Source organism: Schistocerca cancellata, chromosome 11 (genome assembly GCF_023864275.1).
Source record: "Schistocerca cancellata isolate TAMUIC-IGC-003103 chromosome 11, iqSchCanc2.1, whole genome shotgun sequence".
Classification (NCBI taxonomy): domain Eukaryota; kingdom Metazoa; phylum Arthropoda; class Insecta; order Orthoptera; family Acrididae; genus Schistocerca; species Schistocerca cancellata.
Window position 1 is genome coordinate 76192909 of NC_064636.1, and position 27949 is coordinate 76220857.

Here is a 27949-nt window from a genome sequence, read left to right on the forward strand (position 1 = left end):
AAGACTACAGAAAAGGGCTACAAGAATAACAACTAGAAGTAGGCCTAGTAGTTGGCGTCACTGTGAAGAACTGTTTAGGAAACTGGATATCTTTACTGCAATAAGTGAGTATGCCTACCAATCTGCTGCCTAAATCAGGGAAAATATTATTATATATTTTGCTGATAGTTTTCTAAACCACTGTGAAACTAGATCCAGTTTGGACTTATATTTACCAATGAAGAACAAACAGAAAACTCAAAACAGCATTTCCTGTCGGAGAAAAAAATTGAATTAATAAATTGCCCAAGGGGATGAAAAAGATTACTTAAATACAACTGTTTAAAAAGGCAGCTGAGCCATTCTTCATAAATAATGTATACTACGCAGTTAAAGACTATTTGGAGGACTCAGTAGCGGTTAATAATAATGGGGGAACATTACAACACAGTGTCACATTACAGCACATGACCACAATGCAATACTTTTACAAAAAAAAAAAAAAAAATGTCAAGAGGTATAGTATATGACTGTTATATCTTATTCTCCTGAGATAAACATGCTACACTGTCTCATTTGAATGGTCCCTATTGTATCATGTTACTCACAGTTGGCTCCAGATAGACTAACTTATAAAACATAGTTCTGCACTTCATCACTGCACGCACTAAAGACACTTGCAGGTCAGTCCTGACCACAGTCATCCTGCTGTGCCTCTTGCACTAACTCCAGTCTGTTTAGAAAACTGATTCCAGGCCTGTAAACATAGAATTCTGCCTCATGCTTGTCTCCATGCCCTCCTTTCAGACCATCTGGAAAGCTGTCATCATCCCCCAATATTGAGTGATATCTTTATCTCAGGAGAATAAGATATAACAGTCATATACCGTATCTTTTGACTTTTTTGGTAAAAGTATTGCATTGTTGTCACGTGCTGTAATGTGACCACTACTGATTCCTCCAAGTAATCTATAACTGTAGTAATCTTTAATTGTATAGTATACATTACTTATAAAGAATGGCTTAGCTGCCTTTTTAAACAGCTGTATTTTAGTAATCTTTTTCATCCCCTTGGGCAATTTATTAATACAGTTTTATTCTTTCACAGCAAATGCTGTTTTGAGTTTTCTGTTTGTTCTTCCTTAGTAAATAAATATAAGTCCAAACTGGATCTAGTTTCACTGTGGTGTAGAAAACTATCAGCAAAATATATAATAATATTTTCCCTGATTTAGACAGCAGATTGGTAGGCATACTCACTTATTCCAGTAAAGATATCCAATTTCCTAAACAGTTCTTCACAGTGAAGCCAACTACTACTTCTAATTGTTATTCTCATAGCCCTTTTCTGTAGTCTTAAAGTTGTGTCCAAGTGTTGTACCTCTGATCCCCAGAAAATAATCCCGTAGCTAACAAATGAGTGCTTGTAGGAATAGTACATCACCACAAGACATTGACTATTACAAACTGATGATGGAACCCTAAAAGCATAACATGTTGATGACATTCTTTTTGTCAGTATCTTCATGTGTTCATGCCTTATTAATTGACAATCAATATTAATCCCAAAAAAGCTTCATGTTTGTTACAGACTCTGTAGATTTGTATCTGCTACGCTTAAAGCGACATTTATTTTCCTTCTTTATGCTGTAGTGTGTAGTGTTTATTTTCTTTATATTCAATGTTAGTTTCACACACAGTGCCCATTGTAAACATCCACGAGGGTTTCATTCACTTTCTGCTGTAGGAGTTTTTCAATAATTATAGTCCGCAGCTCGTGGTCTTGCAGTAGCGTTCTCGCTTCCCGCGCACGGGGTCCCGGGTTCGATTTCCGGCAGGGCCAGGGATTTTCTCTGTCTCGTGATGACTGGGTGTTGTGTGTCTTTCATCATCATTTCATCCCCATCGACACGCGAGTCGCCGAAGTGGCGTCAACTCGAAAGACTTGCACCCGGCGAACGGTCTACCTGACGCGAGGCCCAAGCCACACGGCATTTCCATTTCCATTTCAATAACTATGTTGTTGCTATCATCATTAAAGATAACTTTTTCTTTATGTCTTATACGTCTGGGAAGTTATTGCTATACAGTGTGAATCACCTAGAACTTGCACCGCAAATGTTGCAGAAATGGGAAGTGCTATTGATATACAGTTTTCACAGAATGGATTAGTAGCCAGGGGCTCGTATTGTTAGTCAGTAAACAGATTTATACTCAGAAGGCGTACTTTTGTGCAAACAAACACACTGTTTTAAATGGACCAATATCTATTGACATTAACAAGCTAAAAGTAGGGTCAATGGAAGCGTCCGATTCCACCCGTATACTTCAACCTGTGACTTAATGGTGTTGTGGTGCATGACGTCACTTTGGCCAGTGTTTTTGAGCTGGTTGTGTTTGTAGATGTCACGTTGTTGTATTTGATTATGCCCTCTGGTGGGGATGTGGACGTGATAAGTTCAATGTGTTCATTTCAGTTTTGGTTGTCATTGCGCGAACATGGTTTTGAATTTAGGTAGTTGGTGCAGTAGTGTGGATTGTGGAAGTGTTTTCAGCGAGTTACTGAGAGAGAGAGAGAGAGAGAGAGAAGAGAGAAAGTGTGTGTGTGTGGGGGGGGGGGGGGGGGGGGCGTGTGGGCGCACGTGCGCGCGCACTTGCTGTGGGTATTGGTGGAAGCATTTGTTGGTAAGTATTTTTTGTTTTGGTTTTGTTCTATAGCAATTCTGATGTTTTTTTCTGTTGTATTTTTATTGGTAGGTTCGTTGGTTTTCATTTGTGTGGTGAATATGGGGTATTTAGGTTTTTGAGTTGGTGAGGTTTTGTTTCCACTGTTCGGAGTTGTAGGGTGCGTGTGGTTTTTTTTTTTTTTTGCAGCTGAGCTACATAGATCCAGGGAAATGTGCAATTCCACTTTTTGGGTTTGTAGGTGTGGTTTTTGGTATCAATAGTTGTGGTTGAGCTATATAGGTCATGGGAAATGTGTGATTCCTGTGGTTTTGTTGGTGCAGCGAAATGTAGTATTTAATTTTTTTTATATATTACTTGTTTTAGGATGGTGCAGTGTTCTTTTATTGTTGTGTATTTACCTTCTTCCTGCCCTAAATCTCCAATTTTCAGTGGTTGTCCCATTAGTTTCATTTTATTTTTGCAGTGAAAATTTGTCATTTTTATTTTTGTTCACATTTGTTTGCATGTGTATGTAGTGACACCACTGTCACCATATTATATACGTGGAACTAGCCATTTCCACAATACTGATCATGTCATGGGTCACAGCAAACGAGTGGAATTGGACACTTCTTTAATGTCATTGAAATGTCAATGGTGTTTGTTGCAGGATTCTATGAGTCATTTAAGAGGTATCATAGTTTGAAAAGTTTCCACACCAACACTTGTTTGTGCCATTCAACCTGCGTAGTTGCTAGGTTCAGTGCTGTTACATCTGCTTACAGTGTGCTTGTTACACCTTGCTAATCATTTAGTCTGAGACAGTCCAAGCAGTAGGTCAGGAGTGGACTCTGGGATTTACCAATGCAGAAAAAGCCAACATGCTCATGGTGTATGGAGAGTGTAGGGAGTATGCAGTTCGTTCTTGTACGGTGTATGCAACAAGATATTCCAATAGACATCAACCTTCTCTTCAACCATCTACATCAAAATCTTAGACAGCATAACAGAAGGAAACAAGTGACAACAGATCAGGGGGAAGTTAATGTTCTCACTGCTGTTGCAATTGATCCGCACATTACCTCGTGCACAATCGCATGAGAAAGTGGCACGAATTTTGCAGTTATTCTACACGTTCTCCATTGACAAAGGTTCCATCTCTATCACATCTCTCTCCTACAAGAGCTGCTTGGGAATGATTGTGAGACTCATGTTAACTTCTGTACATGTTCATTATGACAGGATACTCCAGATGTATCATGTATCTTGTCCAGTGATAAAGCCACATTTGCTAACCGTAGCCAGGTAAACTGCCAATATTGTACTGTTGTTCTGTTGACAGTCCTCGTTGGCGTTGTCGTGTGTAATGTCAGCGTCTGTGGATTGTAAAAGTGTGGTGCTGCATAGTGAACCATTAGCTCGTGGGCCCATTTTTCATAGGCGGATCAGTGAATGCGCAGCCCTCTAACAGACCATTTTCCATGGATGCTAGATGATGTTCCCTTATGATACTAACATGATGGCTGTCTAGCTCATAGTGCATGAAGCACTGCAGCATATCTTCACAAATCGTTTCAAAATCATTAGATTAGATGCAGAGGAACTGTTTCTCTGCCTACCCATTCCCCAGATTTGACACCTGTAGCTTTTTTTTTCTGTGGGGAAAGCTGAATGACACTGTCTACAAGGACGTACCATCTACACCCTATGGTGTGCAACAATGTACAGGGTGTACAAATTTGCTTCCGCCATTTTTCCCCAAAATTCGAGGCTTTAATGAAACAAATTGTTTACACATGTATCATTCGAGGTATTTTCCATGTCTGGCCACTACTTCCTCCCATCTTTCGGGCAGCGTACGAATCCCACGTCGAAAAAATTGTTCATCTTTTGAAGATCCACAAATTGATCCAATTTGTGACTTCTTCATGAGATCAGAAGTGTTGGTCAGCCAGGCCATGCACCATTAATCTAAACAGGTGATAGTCAGAGGGAGCAATGTGTGGAGAATACGATGGGTGAGATAGGATTTCCCATTTTAACGTTTCCAAGTACGTTTGGACCCCTTTTGCAATGTGGGATCGATCGTTGTCGTGGTGCAAAATCACTTTATCGTGCCTCTCGCTGTATTGCAGCCGTTTGTCTTTTAATGCTCTGCTCAAATGTATTAATTACATTCGATAACACTTGGTTTTAACACCTCTTAGTACACGACGTTTAGCTGGTCCCACCAAATGCAGAGCACAATCTTGGAGCCGTGAATATTCGGTTTGGCCGTTGACGTGGAAGCATGGACGGGATATCCTCATGATTTTTTGCGATTAGAGTTATTGTAGTGAACCCATTTTTCGTCCCTGCTCACAACGCGATGCAGAAATCCCTCCTGTTTTTGCCTCTGAAGCAACTGTTCACAAACACACAAACGCTGTTCAATGTCTTTCAGTTTCTGCTAACACGGGACCCCAAATTCCTTCTTTCTGAATCGTGCACATAGCCTTCAGACTTTTGAAATGGCTTGCTGTGTCACCCCCACTAATCGTGCCAATTCTTCTCGGCAATGTCTCCAATTCTGCATCTTCAAAGCATTCTCTCTTCCACCACTATACTGGTCTTCGACGTTAAAATCACCGTTCTGGAAGCGTTGAAACAACTCGCGACACGTTCTTTCACTAATAGCGTCCTTGCCGTATGTCGTATGTACTTGAGAGTATTCGATGAGACACAGCCGCTGTTTTCTTGATATTGAAACAAAACAGTACATCTCCCACAAATGGCGAGAATTAGGCTCGTAAACTGACATTTTCAATCAAGAACAATGTTATGATGCAGGCACAAATCGACTAATGTTTGAGTGAGGTTAAGTTGGCCGAAGTCCACACCAGCTGCCTGACATCTGCGATCTGTTTCTTTCGACCACTACTTACCGTTGTCACCATCAATCGGCAAACAGCGGATGGAAAGCTGTACATCTTGTATTGCTGCAGCTTGCCCGGACATCGTCACTGAAATGCTAGCATGTGTACAGCAGTCATTCCCTACCAGACTGGAAGTGTGTATTGCCACTGCCTGTTTTTTTAACACAACCTGTGATGATCAATTGTCTTGTTACTGATCAGAATCCACATAATTAATGTATACACTTGCGTTGTTCTTTAGTGTGTGCTACTGCAAGTATTTTACATGTGCCGATTTGAGAACTTTTCAAAATACGATCTTGTAAATAACTCGCACTAGAATCCTGCAATAAATGCCGCTGACATTCTAACTTACCCCACTTTTAGTCTGTAATGTCAATAGCCATCTACTTACTTATTCCTTGGCACTACAGTCCATGTAGGGCCTTGGCCTCTCTGATAATCACAGCCCAAACCTGACGATTTTCTGCTTGTTTCCTCCCTCTCCTGACCCCAATCTTTCTCAAATCATTTTCCACATCGTTCCAGACATCATGCTCCTTTTTCCACCTGGATTTCCTGTGTAAACCTTTTTGACAGCTCAATCCTCTGACATTCGCTGTACATGGCCCAGTCATCTCAATCTGTTACACTTAATTTCAGTCACTGAGTCAGGATTTCTGTACAGTTCTTCCAGTTCCTTGTCTCTCCATATCCTCCATTGCCCCGCCTCATACATGGCTCCAAAAATCTTTTTTAATATTTTCCTCTCCTATCTTCTGTTTCAAATTCTAAAGGTGGCAGGGGTAAAATACAAGGAGCGAAAGGCTATTTACAATTTGTACAGAAAGCAGATGGCAGTTATAAGAGTCGAGGGACATGAAAGGGAAGCAGTGGTTGGGAAGGGAGTAAGACAGGGTTGTAACCTCTCCCCGATGTTATTCAATCTGTATATTGAGCAAGCAGTAAAGGAAACAAAAGAAAAATTTGGAGTAGGTATTAAAATCCATGGAGAAGAAATAAAAACTTTGAGGTTCGCCGATGGCATTGTAATTCTGTCGGACACAGCTAAGGACTTGGAAGAGCAGTTGAACGGAATGGATGGTGTCTTGAAGGGAGGATATAAGATGTACATCAACAAAAGCATAACGAGGATAATGGAATGTAGTCGAATTAAGTCGGGTGATGCTGAGGGAATTAGATTAGGAAATGAGACACTTAAAGTAGTAAAGGAGTTTTGCTATTTGGGGAGCAAAATAACTGATGATGGTCGAAGTAGAGAGGATATAAAATGTAGACTGGCAATGGCAAGGAAAGCGTTTCTGAAGAAGAGAAATTTGTTAACATCGAGTATAGATTTAAGTGTCAGGAAGTCATTTCTGAAAGTATTTGTATGGAGTGTAGCCATGTATGGAAGTGAAACATGGACGGTAAATAGTTTGGACAAGAAGCTTTTGAAATGTGGTGCTACAGAAGAATGCTGAAGATTAGATGGGTAGATCACATAACTAATGAGGAAGTATTGAGTAGGATTGGGGAGAAGAGAAGTTTGTGGCACAACTTGACCAGAAGAAGGGATCGGTTGGTAGGACATGTTCTGAGGCATCAAGGGATCACCAATTTAGTATTGGAGGGCAGCGTGGAGGGTAAAAATCATAGGGGGAGACCAAGAGATGAATACACTAAGCAGATTCAAAAGGATGTAGGTTGCAGTAGGTACTGGGAGATGAAGAAGCTTGCACAAGATAGAGTAGCATGGAGAGCTGCATCAAACCAGTCACAGGACTGAAGACCACAACAACAACAACATCTTCTCAAGAGCTCTTCTTCTGCTACAGTCATTGTCCATGTTTCTGAGCCATGCATTACCACCGGTCTTATGACTGTTCCATTGACAGTCCCCTTCGATTTTCTGCTCAGGCTATGTGACTGAAGGATCTTGATCAGGGCCCAGTAAGCTCTATTTCCTGCAGCAATCCTAGATTTTTTTCCTTCCCTTATTCTGCTATCCTCTGTAACCAGCACTCCCAGGTACTGGAACTTCTCACATCTCTCATAATTGCCTCTGTTCAACTTAACCCATTAGCACTGGAATTAATTTTTTCATGATGTTTTTTTTTAATTGCGTTATATCTGTAAAAGGCATAAATTACACAACAGATTTGTTTCGACGAAAGTCATTACCGCCATTAGCGAGATATTTGATGTTGCCATATAGCAACGCTAGGCGCTTTCACTACCTAAATTTATATGGATTACAACTTCAAGTAAAATAAGTAGGTTATTGAAATTTCTTATTACATATACAAGTTTTGTGCAAATTTATTATTCAGTCTTCATCGTACAACTGATGCTTTATAACACAGTACAATTAATAATCAAAAATCAAACCTTGAACTCGGCATTATTTTACATGAAATGGAATAAAACAGTCAATACACAATCCCACATTACACTTTGAACACATTGTTCTCACAATAGATTTACAATCCTTGTGTGCACACCATTTCTTCTTCTTCTTTCCTTCTGTGTGCCGGATGAGGTGGTCAGTCTTATCAAACCTAATTGAATCTGATATGCGGCCGTCAGAACACGCCCTTGATGCAGGTCTCCCGGCTCCTTTTGGTAAAGCTTGGTGTCTTTGCAAGTACACTGTTGCTACTTCTCTCTTGAAATAAAGCTGAGAAATAGTTTGGTTTCTTGCTTTATTATACAAAATCCAACTGTTTTGTATGACGACATCTAACATCTGTGTAAAGAGACACCAGTACCATTTCTTGCTTCTTATTGCAATGCGATAGCATGCAAGATTCTGATCCATCTGATCAGTACCTCCCACTATGTATTATATTTGCCTACCAGTTTTGGTCTGGGAATAATTATATTTCGCTTTTTTAGTTCCGAGAATCTCTTGACTTGGCCAACTTCTTGTGCACCACATGAAGAAGAGATCATTGTGACAACTGAGTTGTCCAGCCACCACACATACAATAATCCGTCGTTCTCCTCTATTCGGATCTGGGGGATCAACAAACACATCACCTTCAATATCGTCATTATAAAGAATCTCCAGCACCTCAGTAAGCGAGAAACCTCTTCGAAAACAAAAAAGAGAAAATTCGTCCTTTTACTGAGTACAAGCGCCAAGCGTTGCTATATGGCAACACCAACATTCAAACGGCCTAAATGAATGTAATTTATTTCACAGCAAGCAGTAACCTCCAAAGAATATATATTTGAGTATTTAAAACACAACTGTACTAAAAAACCAAATTATATATCGTAAGTTACTGTGTAAAACATACTTACTCGAACTTATACTCCATTTTTCTTCGTCATTCAGCAAACGACGACTTCCAATACTGCTTACATCGCAGAATTTAAATGTATTGTTAAAACTGTTGCATTGTAGTGGTCTTTACAGTCTTGCGGAACGGAATCCAGTGCTGCTAACACTCTCGCTTTGTTGATGTCTTGGAATCAACGATTTTAAAAAATTGTTACAAACATTGCCATATGGCAATGCACGGCGCTAATGGGTTAATATATTTCTCTTTAACAACAGCATTTTTCCTGGAAGCAAAGAGATACTGTGTTTTGTGTTGTTTACTGTAAGTCCCAACTGTTGTGCCTCCTTTTCCAGTCCGACAAATCCTTCTTCCATTTCTTTCAAACTTCTAGACGGGATACACACATCATCGGCATAAGCTAGATTTTGGTGCATACAGTTAAACAGAGTGCCACCTCGGTTATCAATCTCCACTCTTCGCATCACTCTCTCCAACACTGTGTTGAAGAGTAGCGTGGATAATAAATCATTTTGTCTCAACCCTCGGTTGACCTCAAATTCTTTAGAAAGTTTTCCTTCTACTTTTACCTGGCATTTTGTGCTGGTGAGGGTCATTTGTATCAGTCTGATAAGTTTACTTGGGAATAGTCTACAAAAAGCTTGTGTACATCCACATTATATTCATAACACTTTTCCATTATTTGTCTTATAACGAAGATCTGGTCAGATGTTGATCTGCACCGTCGAAAACCGCACTGGTAGTCTCCGAGTATTTCTTCTGCAAATGGTGCAGGTCTCATAGCAATGATTTTGGCTAGTACTTTGAACACCACACTGACTAAAGCAATACTGCGATAATTTTCACAGTTTGTTTTGACCTTCTTCTTATGAATCAGGCATATAATGGCCATGTTCCACTGGTCTGGCATCTCTTCCTTTTCCCATATTTCCACTATCAGCTGATGTACCAACGTTGTTAGATGTTCACCTCCACCCTCCTCTGCTAAAATGTTGTTGTTACGTGGAGCCTTACTATTCCTTAGGCTTTGTTGTTGGTATAGGTACAGGTCTTTCATCCTGACTAACATTTTGCCACAGTTGATCACCCTCGGTTTCATTTTCTTCTAGAACTTCTCTTTCTGTAGTGACATTCAGCAGCTAACTGAAATATTCCGCCCATCGGTCCAGAACCTGTCAATAGCCATTGCTCCATTAAAAACAGTGTGTTTGCACAAAAAATACATATTCTCTAAGTATTATTACAGTCTGTTTATTGGGTAATGATTTGAGTACCTGACTACCAATATTTTCAGTCAAAACTGCATATCAATAGCACTTTCCATTTCTGTAATATTTGCAGTGCAAGTTTTTGGTGATTCACCCTGTACTTGAAGAACAGACTCAGACACAATATGCTTCTCAGAGGAACAACTATGTTTTTATGTTTCTTGTCTGACTATTCAACAGACGTGTGAATTACAGTATCTCTACCTTTCGCACCCTGTTTTCTTGGTAAATCTGGACTCGCTCACTTGCTATTCCTCTCACACGCAATGCTTCTAGCTTGTTTAGTGGTATTTTCTGATCAACAGTGGACAGATATAGGAAAATGCTTATAACACAGCCATCCTTGTCAAGAACTTCAAGTACCACTTTTGTGAACTCTGCGGTGGCTAGTAATTGGACTTATCCCACTCAAAAATCAAACTGTGCTTTGTTAAAAAGCTCATTAGCCTATTGTTCATGAATGATTCAGTTGTTTTTGAGAATGTGTTAGGTACCCTGGAGACGTACCTGAACTAAAGAACTCATTTATTATGTTCGTTAATGGGAGCTTGTACACTGCCTATGCAAACCTTCAGAGCAGAGACTGAAACCTCATCTATGCAACTGATTTCTTATTTTTTAATTTTCTGTGTTGTCTACCTGACTGAAAGCTCTGTTGTGGGAAACATCATTGTGCTTTCTGTGTACATCTGGTAATATGTGTATTGTGTATTGAACCGAGGATCTAGAAACGTGGAGAGGCTTTGTCCTGCTGTAGCCCTCAGTGGTTCACAACCCCACAACAGGCCACAGCAGTCCACCCACCCCATTGCCGCCCCACACTGAACCCAGGGTAATTGTGCGCTTCGGTCCCCAGTGGACCCCCACCCTCCCCGGGAATGTCTCATACCAGACGAGTGTAACCCCAGATGTTTGCGTGGTAGAGTAATTATGGTGTACGAGTATGTGGAGACACTGTTTGTGCAGCAATCGCTGACATAATGTAACTGAGGTGGAGTAAGGGGAACCAGCCCGCATTTGCTGAGGCAGATGGAAAACCGCCTAAAAACCATTCACAAGTTGGCCGGCACTCAGGACCTTAACACTAATCCGCCAGGCGGATTTGTGCTGAGGACCGGACACCTTACCGCTCGGGAAGCAGTGCATTAGACCGAGTGGCTAGCCAGGCAGGGTAAGTCTGGTATACGTAATTGCAGGATACCAGCTGTATATTCCGACCCATGACATAGTTGCACTGTTCTGCAATGTATTGTGTGACGTTATCGAGCTGCGGCGTGTTTGTTTTGGAGTAGAAATGAAATGTTGTAGAGGGTACATATGAAGAGGTGGTCTACTCTATCGGTTTAATTATGTGGTGGAGATGTATTTGTGAGGTATGTTATTGTGACATTTAGTGTGCTACAGTCATCATGATGTGGAGTGTGTGAAATTACACAGTGGACAATGGAATATATGATGGGAAATGTTGTCATATAAAATAGAATATGACATAAAATTTAAAGTGTACTCTTAGGTGCCTGTGTAACCTCTGAGTAAGTGGATTTTTTTTTTTTAATTAAATTGTGATAGGAGGTAGGTGGATCAATGTTTATTAGTGTATTGAACATGCGATTCTATTGTAAATAAACATCAATCCACCTATCTTCTCCCATGATTTAATTAATAAAAATTGATCTGTGTACCTTCTCGCATGATTTAATTAAAAATATTGACCCACCTTCCATGATTTAATTGAAAAACATTAATCCACTTCTGACATTTATTGAAAACTATTTTCTCGTGGGTTCTGCCATCTTGTCTTATCCAGTTCCTCATTTGTCGGTTAGTAACTGCAACACCATAATGGCGACACCATAAGTGCACTTTTGGGTTGAGCTGGAGATTGGGATACTGTGATGCTATGGTGTGTTTTGTGTGGTTTTGTTGTATTTTATTTTTTGTGACAGTTTCAAGTGTGGGTTTTCTTTTCAAAACTGGTTAAAGCCAGCCTTATATATAATTTTTTTTTTTTGTAAGTAGAGATTTTTTAAGTAATTAATTGTACACAACATTAATTTTCACACTAGTCACAGAGTTGTATTCACTGCCTTCATTTACACAACCTCTCGAATATGAGTTTCGTATTTTAATTTGGATGATTTTGTATTGTATTGTATTGTATTATATTTAAAATAGAAACATTATTTTGCCATTTTTGAAACAATAATTTTTTTATGATGTTATCTGTGCTATAATAGTGAGCTAATCATGAAGTAGTATTTTTCACATGCATATAACATCAAATAGTTTAAGAGAAAGATGTAAACTGTGTTTGTAAAATGTCAGGTCCTCCTGATGTGGCCTCCAGAGCACCACTGTCAAAGAGAGTGTCGAATAGTAAATAGAACGAATCTCACTCCGATAAATTACGACGTGCTAACTGTGTGACGACACGGTACAGGTTCGTCAGCAGTTCTGCTGCCAGTGGCGTGGGTGGCAGGGGGCGTACGCGTGGGCGGCTACGGCAGCGCCGGCATCGCGGGCTACGCGCCGCCGAGCGTGCGCTTCCGCCTGCGGCTGCAGCCGCGGCGGCGCTGGCTGGTGCCCCTGAGGGACGGGTCGCTGCTGGCCCTGGCGGGCTTCCTGACGCTGAGTGCTCTGCAGGAGAAGCGGGTGCCGTGCCACGCCCAGGACCCGCTCAAGGGACTCATCATGGTCGTCGCCATCGTACACTATTTCTTCTTCTCACACAGGGGTCAGTACTGCCTCGGATACTTACTCTAACTAGTTACCACTGGTAATGTTACAATTATTTTAAAAAAGTGTAGATGACAACTGTGTTTTGTTCTTCCTTTAAATTATCGATACAGAGCATAGAACACGTAAATTTAGTCGGATAGCAGTAACGTGCAATAAATAGCCATTATACTTATATTTCATCTAGGGGATGAAGGAGTTACTCATTGCTATAAATTAATGTATCCCATATTTGGGAACTCGGATGGGAATTCCCGGTACAAATATTTAGAGAGCCGGCGTTTGATGGTGACTGTCGAAAAATTCTGCTGCTGGATTAAGATCACAAAGGTAATAGAAATTAGGGCTCATAGGGAGGTATATAGACATTTGTTTTTCTGTCATTCTGTCTGAAGTGCAACAGGAAAGGAATTGACTATAGTGGGGTGCAGGTAAGTCGGCAGCTGAGGGAAGCGTTCTGTGCAGAGAGAGAGGGAGACTGCAAGAACATACAGATGATGATCTAAAAACAGTCGAGTTGGCACACTCACTCAGTTATTTCTAGAATTATTAGTTACAAAAGTTAATTTCAGTTTAATTAGGTTGCAGTATAGCATACATGATGAAATGTAAATACTCATTGATTGTTCAAAATAATAAGTATTCAGTGATTACACCTGAAATATGCAGCTGGAACAATATTTAGCATCAAGTCTTAATTGAATAATGAATTCTTTTCCAGTTTTACTAACATTTTTCAGTGTATTGTTATTTTCAACAAAATAACTTGTTGTTTCAAGAATACAGAAGCAAAAACTAGCTGCAGAAACATTCACAGCCTATAGCGGCTACTGAGACATATACCACAAGAATCAGAACAATCTTCACAACCTGGAATATAAAAGATTAACTGTTAAGATCACCAAAATTTTGTATTTGACAGATGGGAAGAAAGATTATCACCCAGTTTAAAGAACACTCAACAATAACTGACAGCAACACCTCCACCTCTTCTGCACACTTAAGAGGATACAGTCAATAACAGGATTTTAAAAAAATGGAAAATATTTCTTGTGTCTTGTTTAATGTTTCTATTATTTTTCTACAACATTCAAATTTTATGACTAGGTTCTGAGTTATTAATTTCTCTATGATGCCTGGTAACTAAGTATGTTGCCCATTTGTGCACTGTCTTGCTGAGCGTTAACTACAGTACAGCAATTATTTGTGTTTGACAGATATCATTATTTTGGTTCCAAGAGAGAACTATTTTTTTCAATATTTGTCAGTGCGTATGCGCTGCTGACTGTTGTTTCTCAAATCCTTCATCTTTGTTGTTTATCTACAATAGCGTTGGAAGCTGAAGAAGTGAATCAAAATTTGTGCTGCAGCCGGGACTCGGACTAGGTAGATGTGCTGACCATTATACCACCACAGCATTATGGTCAACATAGCTCCACAAACGACCTAAATCAAATACCCTCCCCAACACAAACTCTAATTCACATCTCCCTTTATATTGTCACTACACTTAGTGTGTTTTTGTGAACAGTTATAAGTGGAATGAGTAGAATAAGGAAGCTCAGGTGTTATGAGAATAAATATATAAAAATGAGCAACAAAACTGCTTGTTATGGACTGTGGGGGGGGGGGGGGGGGGGGAGGGGGGGGGGAATAATCGAATACAAAGTGAAAACTATCCTCTTTACTGCCAAACCTATTTTCAAATACCTTAGCCATCAAGAGCTCTCAAATAAGTATGCCCGTTGGAAAACTCTTGACTCTGAATGAAAGTTTGAATTCAGTCATTGGACAAGGCTATCAAAAACTGTTCTTGATGGGGGAGGGGGGGGGGGGATACTGAAGCTTGGTGTTCACGATTCAGTGAAGTGACTCATAGCCCATGTGTCAAAACAGACTGATGTATAAAGACTCTTGGGAGCAAAGGATGGTATCAATACTGAAAGGGGACTTAAAAGTATCGACATGGAAAGTATCTGTTATGCTGAAATTTCTAGAGGGAATGACAGTAAGGAGGCTAGATAGCCTGAATAAGAAGGAAAAGAGGAAAAGAAAATAAAGAGGAAGAAGCTAAGTCATAGTATAGTCCTGAAATATTTGAAACATACGTGTATATGGCAGTGTACATTAGTTTTTTTGTATGTAAAACTTTAAAACAGTTTTTCTCAAAACTCTGTTTTAGGTATTCTGATACACATATCTCAGAAACTAAGACATATAAAGATATTAAACTTTCAGTATCTTTTATTAATAAAATAAAAAAGGGACCTGTAGTGACTGATACCAAGAAAAAAATTTACAAGCTCCAAGCATTTTAAAAAGTATATCAGCTCATTGTACCTGCATACACATCAGTAACGGGACGATTCTACAGGGATGTTCTGAAAATATTATCAGTCCATATCAGGCACAAAAGAACACATTTCTGTGAATCAGGCAGGATGCTGCACCATGACAATGCACGGCTGCATATTGCCAATTTTGTTGCTGAGTATCGTGCAAAAATCAACATCAAGTGCATCCCTCACCCTCCCTACAGTCCAGATTTAGTCCCATATGACTTTTTTTGATTTTCCCTAAAATGAAGAAACGCCTTCATGAGAGGCATTATCAATCATCGAGAAGCAGTTGCGAAGGCGATTTTGAATGAACTCTCAAAGAATGGTTTCCAGCATGTATTTGATGATTGGCAGAAATGCTGGGACAGGTGCATCGCATTCATGGGAGCCTACTTTGAGAAGGACCATCAAAATTGTGAGGATGAGTAAAGGTATGATGTCGAAAAAAATTATGATCATTTTTTATGGAACAGCCCTCATAGAACAAAAACTTATATCTCATAATATAAAGTCACCAATTTTTATAAAATTTGAAGATGGTGTTTCATCTGTGTTCCATAAAAGTTTTTCTTTCGAAGTGCGCCTCAAGTTTCCTCATTTTAACATTGATTCCATATGGGAATTCCTTTGCGAATGTGTCTCCTTAACATGCCAATCACAAATCACGTATCATAAATCACTACACAACCTGCACAAAATGGAGAAAGGTAAAGTCATGGTCATGATGAAAGAGATTGAAATGTAAATAACAAGTTGGATAAAGTTTTAAATGAACTAAAATAACTATGTGCTATCTGTGGTGAAATGTCACAGAGCCATAGAAACCACAGTCATCATTATAGTCATGAACGTGTGGAAGAAGATCATATAACTATACAATGAATCATCACAGTCTCATTCTGACTGCATAATTTTCATTCCTTTTTCGTTGCATGGCTATAAAAGTGCAGTTTTAAACATTTGTATGATCAAATTTGTAGAGTTTATACACACATTTAAAAAAGTTTTGCATCACTTCAGTTCCGAGAGGTCTGGAACCTATACAGAAAATTGGAATAGAGATCAACATAAACATCATTTCCGCCCTTTATATTGCTCATGAAAACCACGCATTGCACATTGTACCACCATACAGCGAGACCTTCAGAGATGGTGGTCCAGATTACTGTACACACCGGTACCTCTAATACACAGTAGCACATCCTCTTGCATTGATGCATGCCTGTATTCATCATGGCATTCTATCCACAGATTTATCAAGACACTGTTGGCCCAGACTGTCCCACTCTTCAACAGTGATTTGGCGTAGATCCCTCAGAGTGGTTGGTTGGTCGCGTCATCCATAAACAGCCCTTTTCAATCTATCCCAGGCATGTTCAATAGGATTCATGTCTGGTGAACATGCTGGCCACTCTAGTTGACCGATTTCGTTATCCTGAAGGAAGTCATTCACAAGATGTGCACGATGGGGACGCAAATTGTCGTCCATGAAGACGAATGCTCGTCAATATGCTGCCAATATGGTTGCGCTATTTGTCGGAGGATGGCATTCACTTATTGTACAGCCATTATGGTGCCTTTCATGACCACTAGCAGCGGCATTCAGCCTGACCGGGTTGCCTCCAAACACGTCTCCAACGATTGTCTGGTGAAAGACATTTGGGACACTCATTGGTGAAGAGAACATGATGCCAATCCTGAGTGGTACATTCGGCATGTTGTTGGGCCCATCTGTACCATGCTGAATGGTGTCGTGGTTGCAAAGATGGACCTCGCCATGGATATTGGGAGTGAAGTATCTCCTCCATGTCCAAACAACACCGCTTTGGTTCTATCCGAGATGCCTGGACACTTCCATTGCTGAGAGACCTTCCTGGCACAAAGTAACAATGCGGACTTGATCAAACCACGGTATTGACCGTCTAGGCATGGTTGAATTACAGACAACACAAGTCATATACCTCCTTCCTGGTGGAATGACTGGAACTGATCGGCTGTCGGATTATTAAAAGAGAAACAGGTCAACCAAGAGCACAGGAAGACAGTATTACCATCAAATTGAATGAAAACTTTACGAACAAAAAGTCAGAAGTTGAAAATATTTTTAACAATCATTTTCTAAATGTTGTGGATATAGTAGGATCCAGGTGTTCATTAGAAGATGCTAGGCTGTTAATGGAAGAGGCCATACCTATGCAATTTGATACAATTGAAATCTCACCCACTTCTCCCTCTGAAATTAGGAAAATAATAAACTTGCTTAAAAGCAAAAACTCACATGGAATTGACGGCATTTCCAGCAAAATACTAAAAGCTTGTTCTCAACAGATAAGTAAGATTCTCAGCCACCTGTGTAATAGCTCTCTGGAACAGGGCATTTTCCCTGATAGACTGAAATATGCTATTGTTACACCTTTGCATAAAAAGGGGGATAGATCTGATGTCAACAATTACCGTCCAATCTCCCTTCTAACAGCTTTATCCAAAATTTTTGAGAAAGTAATGTATTCAAGAGTAGCTTCACATATCTGTAACAATGAAGTACTAACAAAATGTCAGTTTGGTTTCCAGAAAGGTTTTTCAACAGAAAATGCCATATATGCTTTCACCAATCAAATTTTGAATGATCTGAATAACCAAAAACCACCCATTGGGATTTTTTGTGATCTCTCAAAGGCTTTTGATTGTGTAAATCATGAAATTCTGCTAGATAAGCTCAAGTATTGTGGCATGAGTGGGACAGTGCACAAATGGTTTAATTCGTACCTAACTGGAAGAGTGCAGAAAGTTGAAATAAGTAGTTCTCATAATATGCAAAGATCAGCACATTCCTCAAACTGGGGAACTATCAAGAATGGGGTTCCACAAGGGTCAGTCTTGGGTCCTTTGTTGTTCTTAATATATATTAATGACTTGCCATTTTATATTCATGAAGAGGCAAAGTTAGTTCTCTTTGCTGATGATACAAGTATAGTAATCACACCTGACAAACAAGACTTAACAGATGAAATTGTCAAAACTGTCTTTCAGAAAATTACTAAGTGGTTACTTGTAAACGGACTCTCACTGAATTTTGATAAGACACAGTACATACAGTTACGTACAGTGAATGGTATGACGCCATTAATAAATATAGACCTTAATCAGAAGCATATAGCTAAGGTAGAATATTCCAAATTTTTAGGTGTATCCATTGATGAGAGATTAAATTGGAAGAAACACATTGATGATCTGCTGAAACGTTTGAGTTCAGCTACTTATGCAATAAGAGTCATTGCAAATTTTGGTGATAAACATCTTAGTAAATTAGCTTACTATGCCTATTTTCACTCGTTGCTTTCATATGGCATCATATTTTGGGTTAATTCATCACTGAGGAATAAAGTATTTATTGCACAAAAGCGTGTAATCAGAATAATAGCTGGAGTCCACCCAAGATCATCCTGCAGACATTTATTTAAGGATCTAGGGATATTCACAGTAGCTTCTCAGTATATATACTCTCTTATGAAATTTGTTATTAACAACCAAACCCAATTCAAAAGTAATAGCAGTGTGCATAACTACAATACTAGGAGAAAGGATGATCTTCACTATTCAAGATTAAATCTAACTTTGGCACAGAAAGGGGTGAATTATACTGGCACTAAAGTCTTTGGTCACTTACCAAATAGTATCAAAAGTCTGACAGATAACCAACAAGTATTTAAGAAGAAATTAAAAGAATTTCTGAATGACAACTCCTTCTATTCCATAGAGGAATTTTTAGATATAAAATAAAAAAAAAAAAAAAAATATTAATAAAAAATAAAATAAAATAAAATAAAAAAAACACAAAAAATGAAAAAGTTGTTATATTAACTTAAGTATGTTGTTAAATTAACTTAATTATGTCATGTATTGGAAAATTTGACTCGTTCCACATCATTACGAAATATCGTATTCATGATCCATGGAACTAGTATTAATCTAATCTAATCTAATCTAATCCCCCTCCGTCTAATAGACGCTGCTCATGCACGGTTGTTTACTTCTTTGGGTGGGTTTAGTGACATATCTGAACAGTCAAAGTGTCTGTGTCTGTGATACAATATTCACAGTCAACATCTGTCTTCAGGAGTTCTGGGAACCAGGGTGATGAAAAAAAAAATTTTTTTTGATGTGTGTATGTTGGCTTTATTTTATTTTATTAATCTTACTACTTTTACAGCCATTTGACAGAATAACGCCAGTTATACACCATCTGTGTATGTATATAATCAGCATAAGATCTCTGCAACAACTAATTAATAATAACTCAGCTTATATTTCAAATTTTTTGATGATCAGATATTACACTCTAAGCACAACAATGATGAATGTTAATTAAATATACACAGAAGCAAAATCCTGTATTGTGAAATTACCATTACAACCTTCTGTGAAGTAATCTATAATTTTCATAGCATATCGTGAGAGCTGACATACTTAAGAATTAAGTAATGCTAATACATTGTGTATATGATGCTCATATTTTATGCACTTCAAAATGTGGTAGGACTGAAATTGTGCAATAGTACAACAAATAAATAAAATGACAGCTGAGGGCAATATAAAATAATTTTAAAAAATTACAAACTTCTATAATTTTGATTGATGTACAGGTCTTCATCCTAAATTATGTGTGAATGGTAAATACAGTAATGTTTACATAACTGATAACTTGTGCTTTTACAAATCTGACAAAAGGATTACAATGGGTGTTCAATAAGTAGTGCAACACATTTTTTCCTGAAAGCAGGTTGGTTTTATTCAGCATTGCAGTACGCCATATTATGCCCCATTCTTCTGGCTACAGAATCCTGTTTTTCAACATAATCTCCATTCAGTATGATAGCCTTATGCCACCTTACTGGGAGGCTTGTATCCCCGCGTGGCACCAGTCTATTGATTGATGTCAGAGCAAATCTTAGCGCATCAATAACTTCCACATCATCCACGTATTGCTTCTAATGGAATGCATCCTTCATTGGGCTAAACAAGTCGAACTCGGAAGTTGTGAGATCCGGGCTGTAGGGGGATGAGGAAGAACAGTCCAATGACGTTTTGTGAGCTCCTGTTGGATGCGCAGAGTTGTCAGGCTGTGTATTGTCCTGTGAAGGAGAAGTTTGCATTCTCAGGGTAACAAAGACGCTGAAGTTGTTTCTTCAATTTCTTGAGGGTAACACAGTATACTTCAGAGATGATTATTGCACCATGAGGTAGGACTGATAGAGAACATCCAACAAAAAGTGGCACGTTTCGTGACGGGGTCGTTTAGCTGGCGAGAGAGCGTTACGGAGATGCTAAACAAACTCCACTGGCAGACATTACAAGAGAAGTGTTGTGCATCACGGAGAGAATTACTATAGAAATTCCAGGACAGCACTTTTCAGAAGGAGTCAGACAGCATATTACTTCCCCCCGCATACATCTTGCGTATTGATCACTAGGAGGAAATTCAGGAAATTAGAGCCAATACAAACGCTTACTGACAACCATTCTTCCCGTGCACGATTCGGGAGTGTAACAGGGTTGGAGGGATCAGATAGTGGTACCGAAAGTACCCTCTGCCACACACCATTTGGTGGCTTGCAGAGTATGATGTAGATGTAGATATAAATAATAAAATTTTTTTCATTCCTAATTTAGAGTTATCTAGTATTAACAGGACCTGATTTCTGAATAACCCAACACAGTTTTACTTCCTAGTTTTCTTTTATTTTCTTCAGATGCAAGCTGAGTTACAGACATTCTGACAACCACGCAGAGATTCAGTCTCAGTTATTGACGATAACTACTCAGTGGCGTGTGTCACCTACCTATTAATGAAATGTCTAATGCTCACTATGATATACTGTTGTTTGGATTAAACGCAAATCCATTTGCTATTTTACACCAGTTTTATGTTATTTAGTACATTGTAGACATTTAGCATATTCAAAGGACAAAACAGCATTAATATTACTAAATTTTAAATATATTACATTACTTTCCATTTTCCTGAATAGGTGTTGTACACCACTGGCCATTAAAATTGCTACACCAAGAAGAAATGCAGATGATAAACGGGTATTCATTGGACAAATATCTTATACTAGAACTGACATGTTATTACATTTTCATGCAATTTGGGAGCATAGATCCTGAGAAATCAGTATCCAGAACAACCACCTCTGGCAATAATAACGGCCTTGATACGCCTAGGCATTGAGTCAAACAGAGCTCGGATGGTGTGTACAGGTACAGCTGCCCATGCAGCTTCAACGTGATACCACAGTTCATCAAGAGTAGTGTCTGGCATATTGTGACGAGCCAGTTGCTCGGCCACCATTGAGCAGACATTTTCAATTCGTGAGAGATACGGAGAAAGTGCTGGCCAGAAACGACCGTACAGGACCTGCAACATGCGGTCGTGCATTATCCTGCTGAAATGTAGGGTTTCACAGGGATGGAATGAAGGGTAGAGCCACGGGTCGTAACACCTAAAATGTAATGTCCACTGTTCAAAGTGCCATCAATGCAAACAAGAGGTGACCGAGAAGTGTAACCAATGGCACACCACACCATCACGCCGGGTGAGAAGCCAGTATGGCGATGATGAATACACGCTTCCAATGTGCGTTCACCACAATGTTGCCAAACATGGATGCGACCATCACAATGCTGTAAACAGAACCTGGATTCATCCGAAAAACTGACATTTTGCCATTCGTGCAGCCAGGTCCGTCGTCGAGTACACCATCGCAGGCGCTCCTGCCTGTGATGCAGCGTCAAGGGTAACCGCAGTCGTGGTCTCCGAGCTGATAGTCCATGCTGCTGCAGACGTCATTGAACTGTTCATGCAGATGGTTGTCATCTTGCAAAAGGCCCCATCTGTTGAATCAGGGATTGAGACGTGGCTGCATGATCTGTTACAGCCGTGCGGATAAGATGCCTGTCATCTCGACTGCTAGTGATATGAGGCCATTGGGATCCAGCACGGCGTTCCGTATTATCCTCCTGAAGCCACCGATTCCATATTCTGCTAACAGTCATTGGATCTCGACCAACGCGAGCAGCAATGTCGCTATATGATAAACTGCAATCGCGATAGGCTACAATCCAACCTTTATCAAAGTTGGAAACGTGATGGTACGCATTTCTCCTCCTTACACGAGGCATCACAACAGCGTTTCACAAGGCATCGCCGGTCAACTGCTGTTTGTGTATGAGAAATCAGTTTGCAACTTTCCTCATGTCAGCACATTGTAGGTGTCGCCACCGGCGCCACCCTTGTGTGAATGCTTAGAAAAGCTAATCATTTGCATATCACAGCATCTTCTTCCTGTCGGTTAACTTTCACATCTGTAGCAATTCGTCTTCATGTTGTAGCAATTTTAATGGCCAGTAGTGTAAATTGTTTCAGTAATACTGGGCTTTAACAGTCGCTCACGTAATTTTGATTATTGAACATTGACTGAAATTAATTTTAGTTCTACATTAGTGTTACAGTTTACAATTAATTTTAAATTTAAATGACATAAACAATGGACTACTCCACACATCCCTATTTTCATCACACATTATTAAATTATTAGACGCAAGTTTTGAATGAAAATGAAAATTAATCAAAATTGTGCATTGTGTATACACAACTAAAAGATAATGTGAAGGTTGAAGAGAGAAATTACTAATATTAAATATAGGTGTATACATTAGTTTTCCATATTGAATTGTGTAGTACTACCAGGTGTACCGGTATGAAATGAGCGTTACGATACAAATGTGTCGATAGGGAACATTTGTTGTGAACGAGCCTTAATTTTTTTTTTTTTTTTTTTGGTATGACATCTGTCAGAGATATTTAGTGTACATCAAGTCATGGAACAAACATCCATCATATGTTTTCATCGTTTTAACAATGTCGACTTTTGTACCAGAAAGTGATGATTTGCAGAAAGCATTAATTTTTTGTTTTCATTTGAAAAAAAGTGCTGTAGAGTCGCATCGAATGCTTCTCGAGGCATATGTTGATCGTTCTCTATCAGAAGCAACCTGCAAAAGATGGTTTCAGCGGTTCAGAAATAATGTTTTCATGTAAGAAATGAGGAATGTGGAAGACCACCAAAAAAGTTCGAAGACGCCAAATTGCGAGCAATATTGGATAAAGATGATACTTTGAGTCAGAAGCAAATGGCAACAATGCTGAATGTTGCACAACAAACAATTTCTGACCGTTTGAAAGCTATGGGAAAGATCCAAAAGTGTGGAAAATGGGTGCCACACAAATTGAATGAAAGACAGATGGAAAACCGAAAAACCGTTTGTCAAATTTTCCTTCAAAGACATGAAAGAAAATCAATTTTGCATCGAATTGTTACTGGTGATGAAAAATGGATTTATTTTAAGAATCCTAAATGGGAAAAATCGTAGGTTAATCCGGGACAACCATCAACATCGACAGCGAAACCAGATCAATTTGGCAAGAAGACAATGCTCTGTGTTTGGTGGGATCAGAAAGGTGTGATGTATCACGAGCTTCTAAAACCCGGTGAAACTGTGAATACTAATCGCTACAGACGACAGATGATCAATCTGAACTATGCATTGATTGAAAAAAGACCAGAATGGGCCAGAAGACATGGCAAAGTATTTTTTTTACACGACAATGCACCTGCACACAAAGCAAAACTGGTTCAGGATACAATCAAAACACTTGGCTGGGAGCTGCTACCCCACGCTCCGTATTCACCAGACTTGGCCCCTTCCGACTACCATTTGCTTTCATCAATGGGACATGCATTGGCTGAGGAACATTTCAATTCCTACGAAGAAATCGAAAATTGGGTGTCTGGTTTGCTTCAAAAGATGAATATTTCTATTGGCGTTGTGTCCATAAATTGCCAGAAAGGTGGTCAAAATGTATGGAAAGCAATGGTCAGTACTTTGAATAAAATGTTTTTACTTTTCAATTCAAAATTAGTGTTTCATTTTCACAAAAAAATGCTCATTTCATACCGGTACACCTGGTAGTTACGACTTTGACTACTTTAACTTAGATGATTTTTGGATCTTGGGTGTTGATAACAGCAAATATTACTGCTCTTTCTTACTTACTTACTTACTCATTGGCACTACAGCCCTTGTAGCGCCTTAGCCTTCCGGACAAGCACTGCCCACTCTTCTCTGCTGTCTGCCTTGGCTCTCCATCTTCTAACTCTCATCCTTCTCAAGTCGTCCTTCACATTGTCTGGCCATCTGGTCCTCGGCCTGCCCTCTTATGCAACGTCCAACGGGTTTACCTTCGAAAACTTTGTTGACTTTGTTGTTCTCCACCATTCTTTCTACATGTCCCAACCAATGTAGTCTATTACTGTTTTCCCGTCACGATATCTGGTTTGCTGTGCAACTCTCTGATCTCCCTCCTAATTCTGATTCTCCAAAAACCCCTACTTTACACTGGCAGTTAACGTTAGGTGGTTCTGCACATGTTGCGAATGTACCGGCGGACGTCGTAAAGCTGCGGTCTGTCGGCAGTGGTGTGCCTGCGGCAACTGTTCCTGAGCACGGGCGCGGCGGTGGGCCTGTTCGTGGCGTGCGACTACGCACTGTGCGACGGGTACCGGTGCCGCGGCTGGGAGCGGGACGGCGGGCGGGAGCAGGATGAGGGCCCGCCGCTGGGACGCGGGCTGCGCGCCGCCTGGCTCGTGGCGTACCTCACGGGGCTCGCCGTCTGGACGCTGGTGGCGGGCGCCCTGTCCGAGGGCGGCGAGCGGCCGTCCGCGCCGGGCGCGGCACTTCTGCACGCGGGCCGCCTGCACGCCACGGCACTGCCCCTCGCGCTCTTCCTGTTCGTTCTGGAGCTCGTGCCGGGCATCGCCGGGGTGAGTGCGGAAAGCTGAGTCTCTCACGTCCAGTTCCTTCTAGTCGGTTTTTTCCACTTATTTATTTCCTCACCTATTCTGTGGAGAACCTCTGTTGTGGTTGGCAAGAGAGCCAACACAGTTTTACTAAAGGAGGCTGAAATTCACGCGTTTTAGCTCACGCAGGCTGGCGTGAGGTCTGGAACGTGACAAGGAAATTAGAATTTAGAAAAACGGACGTAGCTGGTGGAATACTTAACTTTAATCCATTAATGATGAACGTCGGTTTTGACGGTACACAATTCACAATATCAATAGTAACTGATAATGGTGCCTTGCTAGGTCGTAGCAAATGACGTAGCTGAAGGCTATGCTAAACTGTCGTCTCGGCAAATGAGAGTGTATGTAGTGAGTGAACCATCGCTAGCAAAGTGGGCTGTACAACTGGGGCGAGTGCTGGGGAGTCTCTCTAGACTAGACATGCCATGTGGCGGCGCTCGGTCTGCAATCTCCGATAGCGACTACACGCGGGTCCAACGTATACTAATGGACCGCAGCCGATTTAAAGGCTACCGCCTAGCAAGTGTGGTATCTGGCGGTGACACCACAACCTCATGCTGTCAAAACCAATTATTATTTATTTATTTATTGGTGTCGGGAGAATGAGGACAGGCGAAAGTTAGTAGAGATTCGTGCTGCTGTAAAAAGAGCGATGCGCGAAGCATACAACCACTACCACTGTCATCCCTTAGCAAAAGATCTTGCTGAAAACCCGAGGAAATTCTGGTCCTATGTAAAATAAGTAAGCGGGTCGAAGGCTTCCATCCAGTCACTCACTGATCAGTCTGGCCTGGCAACGGAAGACAGCAAAATGAAAACTGAAATTTTAAATTTAGCATTTGAGAAATCTTTCACGCAGGGGGATCGTACAAACATACCGCCGTTTGAGTCTCGTACAGATTCCCGTATGGAGGATGTAGTGATAGACATCGCTGGGGTTGTGAAGCAGCTGAATGGGTTGGAAATAAATAAATTGCCAGGTCCTGATGGGATTCCAATTCAGTTTTACAGAGAGTACTCTACTGCATTGGCTCCTTACGTAGCTTACATTTATTGCAAATCTCTTGCCCAACGTAAAGTCCCAAGCGACTGGAAAAAGAGCGCAGGTGACGCCTGTATATAAGAAGGGCAGAAGGACGGATCCTCAAAATTACAGACCAATATGCTTAACATTGGTTTGTTGCAGGATTCTCGAACATATTCTCACTTCGAATATAATGAATTTCCTGGAGACAGAGAAGTTGCTGTCCGTGCATCAGCACGCCTTTAGAAAGCATCGCTCTTGCGAAACGCAACTCGCCCTTTTTTCACATGATATCTTTCGAACCGTGGATGGAGGGTATCAGACGGATGCCATATTCCTTGACTTCCGGAAAGCGTTTGACTCGGTGCCCCACTGCAGACTCCTAACTAAGGTACGAGCATATGGGATTGGTTCCCAAGTATGTGAGTGGCTCGAAGACTTCTTAAGTAATAGAACCCAGTACATTGTCCTCGATGGTGAGGGTATCATCTGGAGTGCCCCAGGGAAGTGTGGTACGTCCGCTGTTGTTTTCTATCTACATAAATGATCTTTTGGATAGGGTGGATAGTAATATGCCGCTGTTTGCTGATGATGCTGTGGTGTACGGGAAGGTGTCGTCGTTGAGTGACTGTAGGAGGATACAAGATGACTTGGACAGGATTTGTGATTGGTTTAAAGAATGGCAGCTAACTCTAAATATAGATAAATGTAAATTAATGCAGATGAATATTAAAAAGAATTCCGTAATGTTTGAATACTCCGTCAGTAGTGTAGCACTTGACACAGTCACGTCGATTAAATATTTGGGCGTAACATTGCAGAGCAATATGAAGTGGGACAAGCATGTAATGGCAGTTGTGGGGAAGGCGGATAGTCGTGTTTGGTTCATTGTTAGAATGTAGGGAAGATGTGGTTCATCTGTAAAGGAGGCCGCTTATAAAACACTAATACGACCTATTCTTGAGTACTGCTCGAGCATTTGGGATCCCTATCAGGTCGGATTGAGGGAGGACGTAGAAGCAATTCAGAGGCGGGCTGCTAGATTTGTTACTGGTAGGTTTGACCATCACGCGAGTGTTATGGAAATGCTTCAGGTACTCGGGTGGGAGACTCTGGAGGAAAGGAGACGTTCTTTTCGTGAATCGCTACTGAGGAAATTTAGAGAACCAGCATTTGAGGCTGACTGCAGTACAATTTTACTGCCACCAACTTATATTTTGCGGAAAGACCACAAAGATAAGATAAGAGAGATTAGGGCTCATACAGAGACATGTAGGCAGTAATTTTTCCCTCATTCTGTTTGGGAGTCGAACAGGGAGAGAAGATGCTAGTTGTGGTACGAGGTACCCTCCGCCACACACCATATGGTGGATTGCGGAGTATGTATGTAGATGTAGATTTATTTATTTATTTATTTATTTATTGGTGTCTGATAAGGTTCTGTTTTGACTCCACTCCTTTTTCATCTGTACTCATATGACCATCCAGAGTCCAGAAAATTTATTTACTCTAATGGTACTGGTTTGATTGCCCAGGATAATAGCTTCAGGGAAGATAAAGCAATGCTTAACATCAGATTTGGTGTTGGATGAATACTTCAGACATAATTCTCTCTAATCGGATCTTTGAAAGCCTGTAAAAGCAACCAAGCAAATTACAAACTTAACATCACATTTAGAGAGCAAACTCTTGTATATTGCAACATTTGAAAATACCTAGGTGTAACCTACACAGGTCATGTACATGCAAAGTCCAAATAAGTAATGTGGCGGCTAAAATCAAAACTTGGAACACTGTGCTCTCTACAAATC

General features: G+C 40.3%; 1 protein-coding gene across 1 annotated transcript in view; it reads left to right on the forward strand.

The window, feature by feature from the left end:
* LOC126108219 (uncharacterized) overlaps positions 1-27730 on the forward strand; it is a 66363-nt gene extending 38633 nt beyond the window's left edge. The window contains exons 3-5 of the mRNA XM_049913452.1: positions 12557-12850; positions 24729-25075; positions 27674-27730. Coding sequence (XP_049769409.1) covers positions 12557-12850; positions 24729-25075; positions 27674-27730 — 698 coding nt within the window. The remainder of the gene's footprint in view (positions 1-12556; positions 12851-24728; positions 25076-27673) is intronic.
* Positions 27731-27949: the final 219 nt, after the last annotated feature.